This window comes from Mauremys reevesii, linkage group 8, assembly GCF_016161935.1.
Source record: "Mauremys reevesii isolate NIE-2019 linkage group 8, ASM1616193v1, whole genome shotgun sequence".
NCBI lineage: Eukaryota > Metazoa > Chordata > Testudines > Geoemydidae > Mauremys > Mauremys reevesii.
In genome coordinates, this window is record NC_052630.1 from 104,821,192 (window position 1) to 104,844,174 (window position 22,983).

The following is a 22,983-nucleotide window of genomic DNA, read 5'->3' on the forward strand; positions in this document are numbered from 1 at the left end:
GAACTAGGCTGCTCTCAGTGGTGGCAGATGACAGAACAAGGAGTAATGGTCTCAAGTTGCAGTGGGGGAGGTCTAGGTTGGATATTAGGAAAAACTATTTCACTACGTGGGTGGTGAAGCACTGGAATGGGTTACCTAGGGAGCCAAGTATCAGAGGGGTAGCCGTGTTAGTCTGTATCCACAAAAACAACAAGGAGTCCAGTGGCACTTTAAAGACTAACGGATTTATTTGGGGAGACTCCATGCATCTGAAGAAGTTGGCTTTTTAACCCACGAAAGCTTATGCTGAAATAAATCTGTTAGTCTTTAAGGTACCACCAGACTCCTCGTTGTTTTTACCTAGGGAGGTGGTGGAACCTCCATCCTTAGAGGTTTTTACAGCCAGCCTTAACAAAGCCCTGGCTGGAATGATTTAGTTGGGGATTGGTCCTGCTTTGAGCAGGGGGTTGGACTAGATGACCTCCTGAGGTCCCTTCCAACCCTAATCTATGATTCTATGATAAAGAAAAAAATGGCTGGGCTATTAAAATAATTTAAATGTATTAATTTCTAATATGATATGAAAGTCTTTTTTACTCCAAATTTTAAGCATGCTGGAGGAAAATAATCTGTGTATATTTACATAAGAGAATATCATAATTACAGCAACATGAGTTACTACACTCCAAATAGCTGAACATATTTTAAGGTCCAATGCTGCTCTCCTTAGTGTGACAAAACTGACTAAAGTCTAGTACAAATGCTGGCTGGCTGGAGGGACCCTTCACAAAGTATTCCAAAAAAATATTCTTTGAAGAAAAATATTGCATTTGCTACCAACACCACAGGTCTGCTAGGCCTGTTTACATAACTCAGTATTCAATTTACCTTAGCAGCTACACATTAATACCCAGAACTGTTGTTTTGACCACTTAAGTTTCTTGAAAACTAATTTGGATAGGATTTTTATCATGACCAACAAATAAATCAACTTCGTTTGAAGTTACAAGTTAGGTAGTATAATATTTTTTCCCACCAACCCAAAGATGATGGGCTGTTATACCAGAATTAAAAGACAAATTTTAAATCATTAAATATAAACTGTAAAAGCCACCCTTATATTAAAACTATGATCCTCAATCAAGACTTTACATATCACAAAATTAAAAATTTTGTACCCAATCCCCAAAATTTAATCCTTACATGTACAATGAAGGCTCAATTAATAATGATTTTTGTTTGGGACACACAGCAAGAATTGTGCTGTAGACAGGAGTGATATGTACTATACCAGACGGTAAGACTGTACAAGATTGTAAATTCTTTGGGGCAGGGACTGTGTCTGTGTTCTGTGTTTGTACAGAGCCTTGCACAATAGGGTCCTGGCTAGGACTTCTGGGTGCTACAAGGTGGTATTATTATACAAATAATAAATAACATATGTTGTATTAACTGGGCATAGATATTTACCTACTTTGCTTTTGGTAAAAATAAATAAATAATAAAAAGAGCTCCATCTGTCCTGTTCAAAACATTAATAAATACAGTAGTATGAAAATTTGGGATGGACTTTGGTTAGTTGTTGTTTTGGGCCCAAATGTTGCATGTTAAAGTACTGAAATTATCCAGAGCTGCTAATGTTCCCCTGCTTTAAAATTACCTAATGAAACCAAATGCATCTGATCAGTAAGCAACCCTTAGTTTCTGGAAATCCCCACTAGCAATCTGTACTTAAAACAGCTGATGGGGCTTACAATCTGCTGACAGAAAGGTTAAGCCTTCCTCTTCTCCTCCTCCTCTTCCTTCATCATGGACTACATAACACAGTTTCACTTAGCCTCCATGCTTACATCCATACTCTTTATATATAATTTCTTTCATTTTTAAGATCAAAATAACACTAATAATGACTTGCTCTTACATTGTGCTTCTCATCAGAAGATTTCAAAGTGCTTTACAAAGGAGGTAAGTATCAAAATAAAATATGTTCCATAAATTGGTATACTTAAAATGCCTAGAGTTGTATATTAAGATGAAAATTTCATGTAATGCAGCAAAAAGATTCTCATCTCACCTAAAATATTTGGAATGTATTGTTTTAAAAGGAAGGGGGGCTTCAGCTGCTTTGAGCTTTCTCACTGCTCTTATTCTGATAGATTAATGTTTATTTCCCTTTTAATCTGTTTAAATAACCCTGTTTAAAAAAGAAAAAGAATGCAAAAAAGCACAGAGTATGAAGAGTGTTCAGTTTTACCACAGCAGTTAATGCCATGTACAATACTAAACATATATTAGGTGCCCATTTAAACAATTATTTTTAAAACTATAAAAGATTGCATTTATCTGGCAACACTTTTCCTTCTAATACAGCATTCACTGCAAGAGTTTTGGAAAATAATATTTCCTATGTACAGCCAAATGAAAAGTTTGACACTGCTAAAATGCTCCTTCAATAATTAATCCTCTTCTAAGTTAAATTAAGATGACATTTGTTGGCCATGAAAAATTCTGGGTATTTTTCCTGATAGTTTTCATATGCAATGTTAAATTGTAATTTTTTTTCACAACAGTCCTTACTGGATCCGCAGAGATGGGGCTCCAAGTCTCTGTTGCCTCCGTTTCATCATTGTACTTTCTGATACACTGTTTCTTCTCAGAATAAGAGGTTTAAAGCCAGAAAGGAGAACCCGCTGTTATCACTCCAGTGCAGAGTACAGAACAATCAATGTAATACAGAGCTCTTCAAATATTCCCAGTGTCACCACAGACTTTATGAATTCAGTAACAGTCCAGATTAATCAGCCAGCTCGTGTCAAAATCTAATTATTTTTAAAGAAGTCTTCCACAAGTCTATTTCTAGCATCCATAAACAGGAAATGAAGACCAACAGTATGCAGCAATAGTACTGAGAAGCCAAAGATACAAACGAAACAATCTGATCTGTCATACAGACAGCAATGTACTACTGACATCACTCACACTTAGAGCACAGCAAATCAGTGGCAAACTTTTTCTGGGCTTCAGACAGCAGTGACACGTTCACTCATAGTGAATCACAAGGAAAATGCAGAACCAGAGAGAGAGATGGCATACAAGAAAAAACTCTGGCAGAAATCTCACATACCAGCTCGAAAATTCATCCTGTGATAGGAATAAAGTCATTGCTCCCACCCAGAGCCCCTAGGAAAGTCATGAGCAGTGCAAAGAACAGCTGTTCTTTACCGGGGAGGAAACATGCTAACTATCCCATTTTTGGAAATCAAACCATGTAAGAATCTACAGAACTTCCATCTTAAAACATTCATAATGTGTTAATTTGTTAAACTATGAATTTTACCGCACAAGTTATCAGGAACAAATACATAACGAGGTTATGTTCTAGCTTAGCTATTTCTTCTTTCCTTCTTTATGGACTTCAAAACTACAAGGACAAATTGGCAATAGAACAAACTGTCAAAGGATATTGAGGACACTAGAAAAACACAAGGCTACACTACAATAATCTTTTGTAGGACTCAAGAGGTTCCCTTGCATCCCTTAAATCTCTGAGTCTTGCATTTTAGTTTTCGAACGGTAATTTCTATCATTAGCTCAAATCAAACTCATGCTGTTTGCATGGTTGTCACAAACTACTGTCCGTCTTTCCTGAAATCCATTATCTGCAGAAAGTTAGCTTTCCAAACTAACATTCCACATGAACATCTTGTCCAGATTTTAATTAAAACACTGTGTCTAAGAGATTGTGGTCTATTTTTTAAAGAAGTATTTAACATTTTAAAATATTTATAAAACCCACCATTTATGGGTCAAATTCAAGGTTATGGTCTTCATCTTTAAAGCCTTCCACGGAAGCGATCCAAGTTACCAGACAAATGCCTCTCGCTAGAGGATCACGACCTCCGCTGACAGCTATGTTCCACAGGAATAATGGAACTGTCAACCTAAAAAATTAGACCTATACACCCAGGAGATGGCGTTTTCCTGACTACTGGTCCTCAAATCTGGAAGATGTCAGGACTACCACATACCTCAGCACCATCAGGGCAAAATGAAAAACCCAGCCACCTTCCCACAATTAGCACCACTAACAGCAAAAAAACAAACGTACAAACAAAAAACCCCAAACAAACCAGAATCCCAGTTCTCTGGTGGAGAGTGAAGGAGAGATCTTTACATGTACACTATATAATAATAATTTTACGATGGTCCTAGTATGAAAATTAGGTAGATTAAATAGTGGCAAATTTTAATTAAAAAATGGATACAACATTTTCCCCATTTTTAAAATATTGCTAAGAACCTCCTCAAACACACAGATCAATCCTAAAATCCTTCTCATGCACCAATTTCCCCTTTACAAACTATACTTCAAATAATTTCAGCAAGCCCCACATACTACTGGCAATGTTGCTATGGAGCCTCTGTAGGCGCAACGCCACACATTCCAGCTCCTGACTCAGCACCTCATATCAATTTAAGAGCACTAGGTTATTTTTAATCTACTGCTCCTGAGTGTTTCTCTTCTGAGTTGAAGGGAGGAGTATAGTTAAAATGTAAAGTTTCTCTCACCCATTTATAAAAAAAAATACCACAAACTGAAAAGGCATTATTATTCTTTATTTCCAGATCCAAGATAGTACAGGATGGGAACAGAATGCCACTCCCCTCTTCCTTCTCAGAGCACCATGGGACGTTTTTTACCCATTTTCTTCATTTTATACTCCCCACACTTGAGGCATTGTACTGTCATGGCTGCCTTTCTCCTGAGTCAGGGAAAACTGCACATGACTCACCACAGAACTGCCTTGCTGCCAAGAGAGACTGAAGCTGAGTGATATAATGCATTTTTTCCCAGGGATAACTGTACTGTCTCCATAACTTCCGCGCCCTCTGAGCATGAAAAGGGAAAGAGACAGACCAGAATTCAAACCAAGGACTTCTGTACAGCAGTGCACAGCCTGCCCAGTAAGATACAAGACTCTTCTATTTCGAGCAATGGCAATGTCTTACCTTATCTATTTGCACTTTGGATATTTGCAATATTTGGGAATATTTGCCCCCACTTAGCTTTGGCACTATATTTGCACAAAAGTAATAAGTGTGATAACATTAGCAAGGCTCCCCATAATTGCTTATAACCATAACCATGTTAGGTTTAATCTTCACCTAATGTATTGACCAAGAGATTTTGTTTTCCCACCCATATGATATCCAAATTATTAGTACAGAAACCGAGTATATAATCTTTATTTAATTAAGGTCTTTGTACAAAAGACTTGCATAAATGTGCAAATACTCTTCCCATGCTTGCCTTCATTCTCTTCAGTCCAGCAAGTCAAAATATTTTCCTTGTTTCCTCCATCTATAACTTTTGTTTCCTCAGTTTTAAGCATGATGATTTAGAAAGGTTAGCAGCAGAAACAGGTACAGTTTTAAGCTTGGGTTTAGCACATTCTCTGGAAGAAATTTACTTCTGCGTAATTCCACTGAGAGGAGATTTGGGAGCAAATTTACTAGCAATTACTATCACTTATTTAATTCAACACCCTTGGAGGGATCAGTGGCAACAGAGATAGAACCACCACCAAGGTTCCATATCGCAAAGAATTTGGCAGCTTCATACATGTCCATACAGTGACTACCCATTAGAAGGGGACAGAGAACCAACCACACTGTGTGTATGTGGGTTACACATTTGCTTTTGTCAAATAACATCATGCTGCACAATGCATTTATTAAAAACCCAAATAAAAGTTTGGGTAAGGCAAAAATAACTATATAAAAAAAGGTGTCTTTGACCACTAAAACAGCTAAGAATCTTTATAATTTATCTACTGTACATACATAAATGCATCATAAATAAAAGTTAATCCTCTTTCAAGAGAGAGGATGGCAACTTCTGTAACTGATGTGCACCACCTAAGAAAGACAAGATGGGTGAAGTAATGTCTTTTATTGGGAAGAAGATACGCTTTTGAGTTTACACAGAGCTCCTCTCCAGATCTGGAAAAGGTACTCGGGCTATGTCAAAACTACAGTTTATGTCACAGAACTTATGTTGCTCAGGGGGTTGAATAACCCCACCACCCCTCCGACTGACATAAGTTACACAGACACAAGCACTGGTGTGGACAGCGCTATGTCAGTGGGTGAACTTCTCCCATCGACGTAGCTTCTGCCACTTACAAGGGTGGTTTTATTATGCCAATGGGAGAGCTCTCTCCTATCAGCATAGAGCATCTTCACCAGACATGCTGCAGTGGTGCAGCTGCATCGCACTGCTGCAGTGCTGGACGCATAGACATGCCCGCAGAGTGTGTCACAACCAAATACGAAGTGGAACAGATGGTTTAGCATAACTTGTTAACTCATATTATAAGAGACGATTCAAGATGAAGTAGCCAGTTAACACCTCTGCAGTCATAGGACAAAAAAGGGAAGTTAGTGAATTACTGATTGTTGTAATAAGCCATAAATCCAGTGACTTTAAAAATTGAGGATTTAACAATGTCTAGCAAAGTTACAAATTTAAGCTCCAAGCTTGTCTTTTGAAGGTATTGTGTGAGTTTCCTTTGAAGATGAAGACAGAGATCATATATGGAGTAACTGCTTTGTGAAAAGTGTTCACCTACTGGTGATATGGTGTTTTTGTCTTTTATCATTTTTCTGAGCCAAGATGGGTGAGGTAATATCTTTCATTGAACCGCTTTCTGATGAGAGAGACTAGCTTTCAAGCTTATGCAGAGCTCTTCTTCAAGTTTGAGATGAGTTTGTAGAATTTCTCTTGGAGCTGTTTGGGGAGGGATTTGAAAACATGCAATTTTAAAGATGCAGTTTTGGGTTGCATTAACATTGGCATAGCATGCAAGTTACAGGAGGTGATAGTACCACTCTACTTAGTGCTGGTTAGGCCTGAGCTGGAGTACTGTGTCCAATTTTGGTCATTGCTATATATAGGGCCCTACCAAATTCACAGTCCATTTTGGTCAATTTCGCAGTCATAAGATTTTAAAAATCATACATTTCATGATTTTAGCTATTTAAATCCAAAATGTCATGGTGTTGTAATTGTAGGGGTCCTGACCCAAAAAGGAGTTTGGGGGGGGGGTCGCAAGGTTATTGTAGGAGGGTTTACAGTTCTTACTTCTGTGCTGCTGCTGCCAGCAGCACTGCCTTCAGAGCTGGGCAGCTGAAGAGTGGTGGCTGCTGGCCGGGAGCCCAGCTCTAAAGGCAGAGCCGCCATCAGCAGCAGCGCAGCAGCAGTGCAGAAGTAAGGATGGCATGGTATGGTATTGCCACTCTTACTTCTGCGCTGCTGCTGGCGGAGAACAGCCTGCAGAGCTGGGCACCTGGCCAACAGCCACCACTCTCTGGCAGCCCAGCTCTAAAATCAGTGCAGAAATAAGGGTGTCAATACTGTGACCCCTCTAAAATAGCCTCGTGACACCCCCTCCCCTCCCCGCAACTCCCTTTTGGGTCAGGACCCCTAATTTGAGAAACGCTGATCTCCCCCATGAAATCTGAATAGTCTAGGGTAAAAGCAGGCTAAAGATCAGATTTCACAGCGGGAGACCAGATTTCATAGTCCGTGACATGTTTTTCATGGCCATACATTTATTAGGGCCCTAACTAAACAGACAGGATGTAGAGAAACTGGAAAGGATACAGAGTGAGTGACAAAGATGATCAAAGAGATGAATGTAAGCCAGATGCGCAAAGGCTGAAGGAACTGAGTATCTTTATTTTGGAAAAGAGGGAGATTGCGGGAGGGTGGGAGGGCAGAGAACATGATGGTGGTCTTCAAATCCTTCTAAGACTCCCATTAAAAAGATGAGGAAAAACTGTTTTGTCTTGCCACAGAGAGCAGGACAAAAGGCAATGAGTACAATAAATCTCAGGGAAAAATTCTTAACTGTAAGAACAGTAGGAAAATGGAACAAACTTCCTTGGAAAGTCAGGAAAACTCCTTCACTGGAGGTTTCAAAATGAGACTTGATAGCCATCTGCCTTGGAAGGGTTAGACACAACAAATCCTGCACCTTGGCAGGAGGTTAAACTAGATGACTCTTGCACTCCCTTCTAATCCTCCAAATGCTTCTCCAAAAAACTCCAAGAGAAACTCTGTTAACTCATCCCCCATGAACCCACCTTCTATGTGCTTCCCAAATACACAAACAAGGGAACCCAGGGAGACCCATCATTTCTGGTTATGGCACTCGTTCTGAAGGAATATCAGGACTCAGAACCCATCCTTAAACCACTCACCATACAAAGGGCCAGCTTCCTCCACGACACAACCAACTTCTTCCATAAACTCTGCAACATTAACAACTTCCCTCAGAATATCATCCTTGCTGCCATGGATGTCACTTCCTGATACACCAACATCCCTCACAATGATGGCACAGCTACTTGCCTCAAATATTTACAAGACAATGGACATCCCTTAGATATGCATCCCAAACACATCACCAAATTCATCCATTTCATTCTTACGCATAACAATTTTATATTCAACAACAAACACTTTGCCCAAGACCTTCTTCTTTGACATACCATTTTCACCATTACAGGAATCATAATTTTTTTTTAATGATTTTCTGAGCAGAGACTCTTTAAATCAGGGATGGGAGAACAAACAGTAGACTCCATAGATCTTGCTATGCAGATTTTATTTATATGGGGAGCACTTTGATATTATGGTAACAACTATTGACAACTCTGAGATGAACAGAAATAGTTTTCTGAGACCTACAGATCCACAAGGCTCTTTCCACTGAGCCACACAATTCTAATTTCTTGATAAGGGCATTTGGGTATCAATCAGAAATAAATGAAAATCACACCATACTACTAATTTATTACACTAAACAAAAGTAACCAGTTCAAAACAACTAGCTCTGACTGACTGCACTTCCTATAGTTCCAGGAAACACAGTAAAATAATTTAGTCAGAGCATCTTTAAAGCAGATTGAACACTTTGAAAATCTCTATTCCGCTAAAAATTGAAATCACATCAGTAGCTGTTATTCTTGTCCTTTGCAGTTTATGGTTTTGCCTTCTAGATACAGAGGCTACTGAAGTTCTCTTCACAGAGGTAATCAAAAAGAAAGGATTGAAGTAACTGGAGAAAAACACTTTACAGACAATTCAACAATATCCATAGTTACTAAATAAACCATCATAAACTGTCAGTGCCTAAAGACCTGACCACAGTACCATATGTTTCTCTTGTTAATACTTATAATAGTTTTATATTGTACCCATCTCCATACTTGACCAAGAAAAAGGAAAAAACTTTGGCATCCTCAACTCCAGATCAAAAATGCTTTGTGTAAAAAAATCTGAATTGTTACCTTAAGGTAAAGGTTTAACTCGATTTTCTCTAAATACTTGTCCAAGTGCTCTTATTCGATCACTGTCTTGATTGTTCCCAAATCATATAAACAATAGTGTTCCTAAAATCTAATACAAATCTAGCTAAGCTGGCCTAAAAAGTATACTGATAGATAATTAATGTATGATTTCTGTGTTCTGTTTTGTTATAAATAACTGAGTTTAACACCATCATATGACTTCAACAAAAAGGTTCATTCATGCGTCATTAAAAAAAAGGCCTTTTGACCTAGTCATATTGTTCAGCAGTGAATCATAGGCACCACACAGCACTTTTCAAACATTGCTCCTTATACAAAGGAGAGATTTTAAAGACTAAAAATTAAAACTCATTCATTACCAAAACCTGAAATTTAAGACAGCTTATAAAAGGTAACCTAAGGAACTGACTTTGCTTCTGTGATACGCAAACTTTAGGGCATGGTTATTAGTTAGAAGGCTACGACTTTAAGCTTATTGTAGGTTTAACTGGCATGCTCGCTTGTTCTTTATATAATCCAGCCACTATGCAGTTTTATTCAACCACATACCAGACCACAGAAAACTAAGCAAAAGTTAAATTCTCTCAGAGATTATCACTAAAACACAATGTCCTAAAACTCTGCAAACCTAACAAGAGATGTTAAAATGAATAACTGGCTGGTTTTAAGAAAGCTGCTTTTTCCAGTTTGCTATTTTATGTTTTGTGGCAATACTTCTACGGTCTTGATTTCACAACAACAAAAACCTGCAGGGATTGGTAATGAAAAGCTAGATTTTTCACATCTACATTGTCCACACAGCAGTGACCAAATGTTGTTCCCATCAGTGACTTGTGTGGAATTAGTTTATTAAATCTCAGTACAAGCCCCACTGGACATTTTATCCAGAGTACAAAGGTTGAGATTGGAAGCAACGGGGACCACTGTTGGCAGTCTCAACAAAAAGGCAAGCACTGTCTGCTCCATGAATGCTGAACTCCCCACTCACTCCTGTAAGTTTCCTTCATGTCAGGGTTGAGCCGTACTGGCTAAGCAATTGAGTAGGCTTGGACTACCACTGGCTGTCCTCCACCTCTTAAAGAGACGAACAGACTCCAACACGGCCAACATGGCACCTTTCAAAAACACTTTAAAAGCACATGAAAAATGTTAATTAAAAAAAAATCTGTCTCTGATAGCTCTGTGTGGATTCAACAGTTGACAATATGCATGTATTTTTGTTGACTCAAGCCTTATGTACTCCTAGGAGAATTCTGCACCACTGCACATGTGCAGAATTTATGTCCCCCGCTGATTTCTTCGCTTCCCCACAGAAAAAATGACTTTCTGATGGGGAAGCAAAGGGAAGCCACAATTGTGGTCATGTGACCCTCCCCAGCAGTATGTTTCGGGTGCCCAGGGCAGCCGGCAGAGAGGTAATCACTGTGGGGCAGGAGGCAGAACTGAGGAAGACCAGGGTGATGGCTCCTACCCTCTGCTGGGCTCAGCTGCTAGTCTGGGCTGGGCTGCAGAGGACAGAACTACTTCTTCCACTGCACAGCATCCAGGGCAGGGTCAGACCCACACGCAGATTTCTTCCCCGGCTGCAGGAAGCTCTGCAAACTCCCCCACCTCCTTCTTCCTGCACCCATAACACCTCAGCTGAGGGGGGAAGGATCCATCTACAGGAAGCTGTTCCCCCATCCACCCAACCCCCGTGCATCCAGACAACCTCATACTCACCCCCCGATAAGCTCCACTCCCCCTGCACCTGGACCACCCCGATGAGCCCCCGGCAGCCAGATCCCCACCCCACCAAGCCCCAACCAGTTGCACCTGGATCCCCATCCCACTGAGCTGCACTCCACTAGCATCTGGACCCACTCACCAAACCCCCAAACCCAGACCCCCCTGCCGAGCTCTATCTCCCCCCACACCCAGACACACACCCCGCTGAGCCCCAACCACCTTCACCTGGACCCCCCTGCAGAGTCCCATTACCAGTGCACCCAGAACCCCCCAGCAAGCCCCTTTGCACCCAGATCCCCACAGCATCCAGATCCCCCACTGAGCAGCCTGCACCCAGATTGCCCCACACAGAACCCTCTCAAATCACACATGGATCCCCTAACACTAAGCCCCTTCACACTTGGATCTTGCGTTGCTGAGCCTACCTGGTGCACCTAGCACAGAGGGGCAGGGCCCTGGGCTGTTTCTGGGGCAGGCCCCATCCTTGCACTCTGTCAGGGTTGAGTGCAGCCTCATCACTGAGTCTGTGTCAGGGAGGGGAAGGGAGGGAAAGCTGCACAGTGATCTCCCACCTCTGTGCAGCCAGTGGCCTGTGCCCCCCAATGCCATGCTGGAGCCTCCACATTTATTTGACAAATAAAATTTGCAGAATTTTGCAGAATTTTAAAATATTGTGTGCAGAATTTTTTTTTTGCATAGAATTTTTAATTTTTTTGCACAGAATGCTCTCAGGAGTACTTATGGCAGCAATGGATGAAAAGTAATTATACTTACAAGCTTCCTCTTCTAGGGAGACTGAGTTCCTTCTGGAAAAAATACAAACAAAAAAATTAGAAAATCAATGAAGAAAGATCTTAAATTAACTTCATGTTTATCTAATCTAGTAATATTACTTTACAAATAAAATATTAAGGGCCAGATTTTCAAAGATATGTTCAAAAGATGCCAGCACTCCTAATTTGTTACCACATATATATCATTGCATGCATAATATGGTATTTGCACCTGTTTATAGCCAACTGAGCATTCAACTGGCCAGGTATGCACACAAATACTTGCTTTGTCTGCACAATTATGGTATTTACAGTCACAAATTAGAAGCATACAATTGTATATAAACGTACTAACCATCTTTGCAATAAATTCTATTCTGTCCTACACAGTTCATCACTCTAATATCTGAGTGCCTTCCCATAGTGCATCATGTAACATGATAACATCTGTCATGTGTTTGTTCTCTTAACGTCTCCCGAGGGGCTAAGTGTGTGCAGTGGAGTGTTTTCTCTTGGATTTTTTTTTTTTAATATACACATACTGCTATATGTTTCAGAAGAGAAAGTCAAGGAAATGCACCTTGCACTTAGAATCAGCACATTTCACTATTAACTGTAAAGATTAAAAGACATTGAAATAGATAAATATTTTTTGAACTTTCATCTCAGGTTAGCACATTTCTCTCTTTTTGAAAACATTTTACACTGCTGCATTTTTAATATGTCACCACTAGATGGTATCATCATCCTACTCAGAGTCCACCTTCAACAAGGCACACAAGAACAGAAGAAATAAGTCATAAACAGTGAAGTTAAAGAGCCACATGTGTATTTATAGCGAGGGTTTTTTTAATAATTCTACTACTCTGTCTTTTTAATAAGACAATGTGAAGATAAATATCACATTTTTAAAAATTAAAATTTAATGGTGTTATTAATAAGATCAAATGCAATTTATTCTAACTGACCCTAATATAAATCTTTACTTTTTACCATTTATAATTATTACAGCTAGAGCCAGCATATTTTCTCTTTGCAATGCTACTGAGGCCCAGAAGTAGCAATGCAGGTAAATGGGATTTAGAATCTTAAATTTGTGCTCAAATGTTAGCTGTCACTCCTCCCATCTGCTTATTTTGTTTCTCAGCCGCTTAATCTGTTTTTCACTCAGTATGGACAGTTTAATTAGAATGGTCAGTTTTATTTTCTGATTTTCATATACTGGAAAACAGTTGTGCTTTCTTTCCCCATTGCAGAGGAAGGTTTATATAAAAAATATTTTAAAAACATATGAAAACACATTCACAAGATTTTTTTTAGTTAAGGGCTAAATTTTGGGTTTAAATGATTGAAATGCTACTTTATATTACATATAGTTGCATTTTTAAAAATAATAAATTGCATATTAGTCAACATTTTTACGGTCACTGAGAAGTTTCTAGATAGTAGTTTGACTCTAATCATTTCATCAATATAAATCAAGCATGATTTCCCACTGACTCTACACCTTGAAATTTCACTGCCACTTGCACAGTTCCACAGCTCTAATTGTACTGAGTAATCAGGTACCAACCATCACAAGCCTGAGAACTTTATTGCATCGTGAAATACATCCCTGTCACCATACAAACTGTCAAAAGCTAATCAAAACATTTAAGTATATAAAGCAATTAATCACAACCACCTAACTGATCAAATATATTGCATTCTAAAGGGATTTCCTTCTTTCTTACTCCTTTAAAAGATAAGAACCTTTATCTGAGAGTTTTACATATGACACAAAGCTTTTTGGCCATTGTCTTTTAATACTTTATAAGCATATGCACCATGTAAATAATGGAATAAAGAAGGTCTTTATGAAAATGGATTTCAACTTTAATTGCAATATATCTAAGTGAAACACATATGGTACATTTTATTTTAAAAGAGTTTTCATCCAGTGGAACTACACACTGTAAGGATGCAGCAGCTTGTTCTATTTGTACACAAGTTCACTTCCCAATACCACCAATCTTAAGCATTCAAAAATCATGAATCAGACCCAAAAATTCATGACATTCACTTAAAATGAGATTTTAAAAAAAAAAGAAATGTGGGTCCTTTTTATTTGCCTTCTTGGTTTTGTGCCTTTAGGGTCTGCAAGCTTTTTTCTATATAACCATAAGGACTTGAGATATGTGGTTTTTGTGGGGGGGGGGTGTAAATAAAACTGAGATTTCTGTGCTCTAGTATGACACAAGAAGCTGGGGCTTTAAGAAAAAGCTGAAATATGAGACTCACGGCACAAGAATGAGAACTGACAACCCTGCCTCCTGTCCTGTACGGCACACAGTTTTATGTTTGTAATATTAGCTCTAAGGGGCAAGGCACTTCAAAGTAATTAATGTTTAAAGGCACAGGCCAACTCTGTGGGTGCTCCAAAAAAAATTGCGGGTGTGCCTCCTCCCCCACAGTGCCTCCTGCCCGCCAGCAGCCCCACCGATCAGCTCCTTCCTCTCCCTCCCAGAGCCTCCTGCCCACTGCTGATCAGCTGTTCAGCAGTGGGCAGGAGGCACTGGGGGGGAGAGAGAGGACCAAGGGCAGGAAGAGGTGGGTGAGGGGGTGGAGTGGGGGTAGGAAACGGCGGGGCAGGTGTGGAGGCTTATGGGAGGGGTGGAGTGGGGTGGGGGCATGTGCAGAGCGGGGTGGGGGGGTTGAGGAAGGGACGGAGTGGAGGCGGGGCCTGGGGCAGAGCGGGGGTCGAGCATCAGTATTCTTGCCAGCAAGTTAAAGAAGTATGGGCTGGATGAATGGACGGTAAGGTGGATAGAAAACTGGCTAGATGTTCGGGCTCAACGGGTAGTGATCAATGGTTCCATGTCTAGTTGGCAGCCGGTATCAAGTGGAGTGCCCCAAGGGTCGGTGCTGGGGCCGGTTTTATTCAATATCTTCAACAACGATCTGGAGGATGGTGTGGACTGCACCCTTAGCAAGTTTGCAGATGACACTAAACTGGGAGGAGTGGTTGATTCGCTGGAGGGTAGGGATAGGATACAGAGGGACCTAGACAAATTAGAGGATTGGGCCAAAAGAAATATGATGAGGTTCAACAAGGACAAGTGCAGAGTCCTGCACTTAGGACAGAAGAATCCCATGCACTGTTACAGACTAGGGACCGAATAGCTAGGAAGCAGTTCTGCAGAAAAGGACCTAGGGGTTACGGTGGACGAAAAGCTGAATATGAGTCAACAGTGTGCCCTTGTTGCCAAGAAGGCTAATGGCATTTTGGGTTGTATAAGTAGGGGCATTTCCAGCAGATCGAGGGATGTGATCATTCCCCTCTACTCAGCACTGGTGAGGCCTCATTTGGAGTACTGTGTCCAGTTTTGGGCCCCACACTACAAGAAGGATGTGGATAAATTGGAGACAGTCCAGCGGAGGGCAACAAAAATGAGTAGGGGGCTGGAGCACATGACTTATGAGGAGAGGCTGAGGGAACTGGGATTGTTTAGTCTGCAGAAGAGAAGAATGAGGGGGGATTTGATAGCTGCTTTCAACTACCTGAAAGGGGGTTCCAAAGAGGATGGATCTAGACTGTTCTCAGTGGTAGAAGATGACAGAACAAGGAGTAATGGTCTCAAGTTGCAGAGGGGGAGGTTTAGGTTGGACATTAGGAAAAACTTTTTCACTGGTAGGGTGGTGAAGAACTGGAATGGGTTACCTAGGGAGGTAGTGGAATCTCCTTCCTTAGAGGTTTTTAAGGTCAGGCTTGACAAAGCCCTGGCTGGGATGACTTAGTTGGGTTTGGTCCTGCTTTGAGCAGGGGGTTGAACTAGATGACCTCCTGAGGTCCCTTCCAACCCTGAGATTCTATATGATCCCCTGAAAACTGAGGAAGTTGACACCTATGTTTAAAGGATTACGTTTGTTTTTATTCTCATTTGTACCTATGAGAGTAACTTTTCATTATCCACGAAAACAACATTTTTCTTAATCCATAATCCACTGTCTGAATTCGGAAATTAACACATTTTATTTTAGAAAAACATATGGTATATTACATATGATCTCTCAATGTAACTCAATCAAATATGCCAGGACTGAATTACACCCTATCCCTATAGTATTCACATTCATTCTGTGATTGCACCTAAATGAATATACTACAATTATAGCATCAATATACAATACAGTTTTTGAAATTCAACACCTCTAAGGCCTTGACTACAACAGGGCGAGTAATCACTGGTACAGCAATCAGTTTTTATATCCATTGTTCCACTATGTCCCACCTCATATTACCCTCCTGAAATGTCCCTTCATTCCTACTTTGCAGACCCTCAGACAGCAATCCACCTGAAACGACAATCTTTTGTGCCCACTCAATAGTATCCTCCTTCCCCAGCCATGTCTCCTGACCCCCCAACCATTGCTCCCCCACTTAACTGACTGAATCAGGAACAGCAGACCTGGTAGCTGCGCAGCCTTGCCCCCTCCTGCCCCCCAACAGGTTTTGAAGGGGCTAACAGCATAGAAGGGCCAAAGCAAGGGGAGTGGAGCTGGAAGCTCAACAACTGTGAGCAGCAGCACCACCAGCTCTGCTCTTCCTGCTGCAGCTTCAACCAGTGCACCATCAGCAATCCACTGTCTGCAGAATGATAAAGCCAGAACCAGGGATATAGGGAGGAAGGATTACTGGAGAAGAGAACAGCATATGTGGGGAACATAGCTGGTGCAGAGGGGAATAGTGTGTGGGGCAGAAACTGAAGTCTCAGCTGATGATCCACAGCAGGACAGCCATCTGAGACTTGCATTTCAGGAGCAGGAGTGCAGACATTTCAGGGGGCACATTGTGAGGGCACTGCACAAAGGGGCAGAGCAGGGAATAAGAAGGTGCAAAAGTAGTGGGATAGTAGTTGGTGAACTAAGGAGCTTTCATTGGTTGAGGAAACTGGAACGTCCATACTGGCACTCAGCTGATTGCATCTTTACACCTACAAGTTATCAGGGTAACTTCAATCACACAAAGTACTTATATGTGGACTTAAGGTGCATTTCAATCAATCAGTTAAAGTACACTGCATTCAACTGACATTTCAAATATAGACAAAACAGTAGAACCTGACAATACTTCATGGAGATCTGTAGTTACTTATTTCCCATAAATTGGGCTCCGAGCTTGGATATCAGTTTTTGTAGCCCAGCTAAGGGAAGCAAATTTCAGTATGTTAATTATGAAGGAAGTGCTGGTGACTAGAATTACTTTACCATGCTAATCCTGCCAAACATCACACAAAGAGAACTTGGCAATACATATTTATGCATTCTTGAAACAGAGTTCATATTTCAAATGGCAAGATGATTAATATAACACTATCATGCTATGACCACCAAATCTGACCTGGTATTTAGCTTTCGGTATAGTAATTCTTTCATTGTTCCACAACTCAATAAATCCTCTGAGTAACTGTGCTAATTATGTAAAATGTTTTCTTCCATATAAGACCTAACCCCAATTTAAAGTGAAACATCAAAGAATAGCAGATTCCATGCACAATCTGAAGTATCTGTCTCTTTGAGCACTTTAACTGTCAATACATAGATATATTATCCTGATTACCTCAGACCAGCTCTGTGCCACCTGCTCTCAAGTTCAGTAATATAATCCTCTAAATGAATGTTTATTTTCAGTATCCTCTTACAAAAATGACAGACTGTCAATTTGTCTAGTTTTATTTCTCAAACTTTTTTCCACAGATGAAACCCATCAATAATTAGCATGAAGGATAAAGTCAAGTCCTGATGAAGTCGAATAATATGACTGACAACTGAGGTTTTATTCAACATGTTGCCTCGGAAAATTGAATTACTGAGAACAGAACCATGCTGGAATCATCCCTTTCAATTAACTTATGTTCTCAAAAATGTGATTCATCAGGCTGCATCTTTACATACAGAGGAAAATGCCATTAAATTAATTATCTGTTTTACTGAAAAGTAATAAAATTAACTTAGGGATTGTTTAGCAACACTAATTTTTTAACTTCATAATCACAGAAGAAGGGTGCAGTGTTTTAGTCATGTTAGGAGTAGGTGATATATCACACTGTCTTCCTTTAATCACTCTTTATAAAAGCACCATGGAGAGATATTTCATCACCACTTTCTCTCAATATTGCAGTTCGTCCTTGAATGTGTAGCTGCACATATGGCACATACCCACAGGCAAAGTGGGATGCTAAAATGTGCTCTGAATGCACCATACTTTGGCCCTTTCAAATTAACTGAAAATCACCACCACCTGGATGTTCCCAGTTTCTGCCAGCACAGGCACCAGGGTTCCTGAGGCCTTTTCTACACTACCGGGGTAAGTCGACCTAAGTTACGCTACTCCAGCTACGTGAATAACATAGTTGGCGTCGACATAGCTTAGGTCGATTTACAGTGGTGTCTACTCTGTGCTGCATCGACGGGAGATGCTCTCCTGTTGACTTACCTTACTCCTCTCGTTCCAGTGGAGTACCGGAGTCGACAGGAGAGCACTCTTGGTCAATTTAGGGGGTCTTCACTGGACCTGCTAAACTGACCGCTGCTGTTGATCACCGGTAAGTGTAGTCATGGCCTGAGATTGCCTTTGACCTTGGAACTCTTATTTGGTAAGCTTATCACCATCCCAGCTGAGCCATCAAACATGATGATATCAAAGTATTTCTATAGCTAGAAGGGAAAACACATTTTGCTTAGTAAATTAAGAATAATATTTCACATATGTTGTAAGATCAACTGACACTCACTGACCTGACACCATGCACTCATATTTTAAATTTTTCCTTTGCTGACTGTAAATATTTGCTTTAGGGTGCACTATCAACCAGCAGGGGATTAATTAAATCTGTTTCTACACATAAACCATTTGCATTACAGAAATGATGATGAGGATTAGAATCTCCAGTTCTGATGGAAAATACAACCTGCCCATGCAAGGACATCAACTATAATCCATCCATCAGACTGAAAAAGGAAGGAATTTTTCATGGTTTTAAAAAAACTATGCTTTTCTTTGCCTACAAGTATCTGTCAAGAAAATCTGCTATTTCTTAGTACAGGAATGTTTATAAATGGATATTAAAAACAATATATTTCAATTTCCTTCTCTCCAAAAAATAAAATATTTGAATTTGGTTGCCAAACTGCACTGCAAAGAGATTAAACATCAATACTAACAATGTGAGCATTTTGACAACATATCTATAAAATGAAATGCTGGCTTAATTTGTGGTATACAATGTAGATGTTAATTTCCATAATTAACTATTTTATTGTAAAACTAAATAATTAAGGATTATATTGTTATATCAGCTGATTAAATATAAAAATGCTTTAAAGTAAGAAAATTGCTACCTTAGCACTTTCCAATACCACCTAAAATCAGCAATATTGAGAATACCCTTAATCCACACACTTTAGAGGTGTTTTGCCTGCAATAACGTTAACATATAATTAAAATTATCATGGGGATCTCAGACCTGGCAGTGTGTTCTCTCTCACACTCCTGTTGTTAGCCACATGTTGAATTACAGTGTACCAGGATTTTCCTCCCCTTACAAAGCCTGCATGGCAGGACCTAAGCAGCAGTAGCAGTTTAGGACAATTTGGGGCTATGGAAGGGGGATATGACCAGTGCCCTCAGCAGTTAATAATGTGTAATTATTATTTTTATTCTAAATGCCCACACGTAAACCAACAAAACAACTAAAAAACATTTGGGATTACTTTCCAAATTCAGTATAGTCTCATGTCAGTAAGAAATATTATCATTTGTAAAATACTGGTATATTGAAACAACCAACTGGCAAAAGGATTTGATATTCAGCTGACAAATAGCCTCACTCCTCTAAAGAGCCAGTTTGCGTCAGTCCTCAAAACAATGAGTCAAGAGCTAGCATATAACGTAAATTTTCAGTTTCTTCCTTATTGTATTTTATTTTATTTTTTTTAAAAGGCACAATGCTTGTAAACATCCAGCGCTAGCAAAACAAAGCGCTTTCAGGTTTCCCTTCAGAACTCAGTCTGAAATTGCTGGAAACTAGAAAAACATCTGTGTGTTAAAGGGGAATACCAACCACAGCCAAGAATTTACACACACAGAGGGTCATCTACATATTATAGCAAACTGCCCCGGTGAGGGTACAGCTAAGTATCCAAGTCAAACCCACTCACATAATCTGGCAAGAAACTGTGGCTCCAAAAGCCTCCAATCTGTCAATCCACTTACTTCAGAGTTTCATCAAGATTTTAAGGCAGTCAGTTACCTATAGGGTTGCCAACCTTCTAATGGCGCAAAACCGAACACCCTAACCCGCCCCACCTTCCCCCACTTACTACATTCCCCTCCCTCAGTGGCTCTCTCCCCCCCATGCTCACTCACTTTCACTGGTCTGGGGCAGGGGCTCCGGGGTGGGGCCAGGGATGAGGGGTTTGGGGTGCAGGAGGGGGTTCCAGGCTGCGGGGGTGGGCCGAGAGATTTGGCATGCGGGAGGGGGCTGTGGGTTGAGGCAGGGCGTTGGGGTGGAGGACGGGGTGAGGGCTCTGGGGTGGGGTGGGGGTTGCGGGGTTTGGGGGGCTGGCGGGGGCCGCGGTATTTGGCAGGGGGGCGGGTGCTAGGCTTTGAGGCAGGACGTTGGGGTGCAGGAGGGGGTGAGGGCTCTGGGGTGGGGCTGGGAATGAGGATTTGGGGTGCAGGAGGGAGCTCCAGGCTGGGGGGGGTGGGCCGAGGGATTCGGCATGCGGGAGGGGGCTGTGGGTTGAAGGAGGGAGTGAAGGCTCTGGGGTGGGGCTGGGGATGAGGGGTTTGGGGTGCAGGAGGGGGGCTCTGGGTTCGGGGGGGGCTCAGGGCTGGGGCGAGGGTTTACCTCAGGCGGCTCCAGAGTCAGCAGTGCAGCGAGGGGGCTAAGGCAGGCTGCTGCCTGTCCTGACACACGTTGTGCACGCCCCAGAAGCGGCCAACAGGTCTGACACTAGCAGACCGGGGGCAGGAAGCTCCACACGCTGCTCTCGCCACCGCAGGCACTGTCCCCCAGCACCCACTGGCCCAGCTCGGGACGGGGTTAGCACGAAGCCCAATGTCCCCCCTCCCCACCTAGGAGACAGATCTGCTGGCCACTTCCGGGGGGCAGCGTGATGCCCTGGGACAGGTAGGCAGTGCTGACCAGAGCCGCCGGGTCCCTTTTCGACTGGGTGTTCTGGTCGAAAACCGGACACCAGGGCACCCTAGTTACCTAATTGCCAATGGTTCAAGAGTAAATCTCAGAATGTATAAGGGAATTTCCTGTCAAACCTCCCCACATCATGGCTTGGATGCAGGAATGAGAGCAAGGGCAGCATGCTCTGTAAATTCCCAAGCAAGTGGGAAGAGCCTTGCCTCACCCCTTCAATGAATCAGCCAACAAAGTTGATCTGATAAAGCTGGAGGGGGGGAGAAGAGAACAGATTACTTCCTCATGGGGGCAAGGAAGCGATAGGGAAGGAACTGAGATTCTCAGAGTCACAATTTCTTCTCATGGCTCTTCCTCCTGGGTTTAAGAGCAAAGACTCAGTCTAGCCCTACATTACCAGTAAAGAAGCAGGCTACTTCTTTTCATAATAAAAGCAGTAGTTAAATAGGTGATCTCAAAAACCTTTTAGCTCATAATATTACACAATGGTAGGCTTTTCAAAATGAATTAACCTCCTCTCTGGACTCCCTGCCAGAGTTAAAAATCGCAGGTACAGTAACTTGACTGTGCCATTTCTCTTTAGTAAATTAGTTTACTGAGGTCTTTAAAGATTCAGCAGGGTGATATTAAAGAGAAATGGCATCAACTTGAGTGGCATGCAGAATGAAGGGCTAAGGAAATTTTGCTGCAATGCATTTCAGTAATGCCCTACATCTACCCCACAATATGACGACGGCATGTCAGAAAAACAGGTAGATTTGATTAGGATGACTGACTAACAAAATTTAGAGCTACATGTTGAGTACAAGCACTGCCACGTCTGACACACATACGGCATGCCTGCCAAGCTTCTTTATGCAATAGATTTTATTTGAAGAGAGAAACTCTCTCAAGAAATCAGTGTATGTAATGGAACACACATGTTTAGGAGTAACATTGGGCAGAGGCAAAAGAACAGAAAAAAGTGGTGTAGGATTGGCTCTTAGACACACCTTTATAGAATCACAGAAATGTACGACTGGAAGGGACCTCATAGGAATAAGTATAGCAAAACCATCCGGGGTCAGATGTTTGTCTAACCAGTTCTTAAAAACATCCAACTATGAGGATTTCACAGCACTCTAGATAACCATTGCTTAATTACCCTTTTAGTTAAAAAGCTCTTCCTAATATCCACCATAAATCTCCTTTGCGTCAAACTAAGCTAATTACAACTTGTCCTACCACTGATGGCCAAGAAGAACAATTGACCACCGTCCTCCTTGTAACAACCTTTTATATATTTGAAGACTATCATCATGTTCTCTCTCAGCCATCTGTTCTCTAAATTAAACATGCCCATTCTTTCAACTTTTCCTCATCGATAGGGACCTATCAAATTCAGGGTCATGAAAAACACATCATGGACTGTGAAATCTGGTATTGCCCTGTGAAATTTGGTCTTGTGTGTGCTTTTACCCTATACTATACAGATTTCATTGGTGAGCCCAGTATTTTTCAAATTGGGGGTCTTGACCCAAAAGGGAGTTGCAGGGGGGTCACAAGGTTATTTTAAGGGAGTTACAGTATTGCCACCTTACTTCTGCCCTGCCTTCAGAACTGAGTGGCTGGAGAGCAGCAGCTGTTGGCTGGCACCCAGCTCTGAAGGTAGCGCCCCGCCAGCAGCAGCGCAGAAGTAAAGGTAGTAATACCATACCATGCCACCCTTTCCTTCTGCGGTGGTGCTGGTAGTGGCTCTGCCTTCAGAGTTGGGCTCCTGGCCAGCAGCCAAGCTCTGAAGGCAGTGCCGCTACCAGTCAGCAGCTGTGCAGAAGTAAGGGTAGCAGTACCGCAACCCCCCAACACACACACAATAACCTTGTGACTGCCCCCCTCCTGCAACTCCTTTTTGGGTCAGGACCCCTACAATTACAACACCATGACTTTTCAGA

General features: G+C 41.4%; 1 protein-coding gene and 1 long non-coding RNA gene across 6 annotated transcripts in view; one reads left to right on the forward strand and one right to left on the reverse strand.

The window, feature by feature from the left end:
* MAST2 (microtubule associated serine/threonine kinase 2) overlaps window positions 1-22,983 on the reverse strand; it is a 345,729-nt gene that overhangs the window by 155,176 nt on the left and 167,570 nt on the right. For 4 of the 5 annotated variants that reach the window (XM_039483465.1, XM_039483464.1, XM_039483463.1 and 1 more), the window contains exon 4: window positions 11,860-11,891. In XM_039483465.1, the coding sequence (XP_039339399.1) occupies window positions 11,860-11,891 (32 nt within the window). Of the gene's footprint in view, window positions 1-2,556; window positions 2,784-11,859; window positions 11,892-22,983 lie in introns of those variants that run through there. The other variant, XM_039483466.1, reaches the window with a different exon arrangement.
* LOC120369802 lies at window positions 1,771-19,097 on the forward strand. Its single transcript, XR_005583440.1, has 3 exons — window positions 1,771-1,944; window positions 4,835-4,944; window positions 17,595-19,097. It is a non-coding gene; the product is annotated as an uncharacterized LOC120369802 (long non-coding RNA).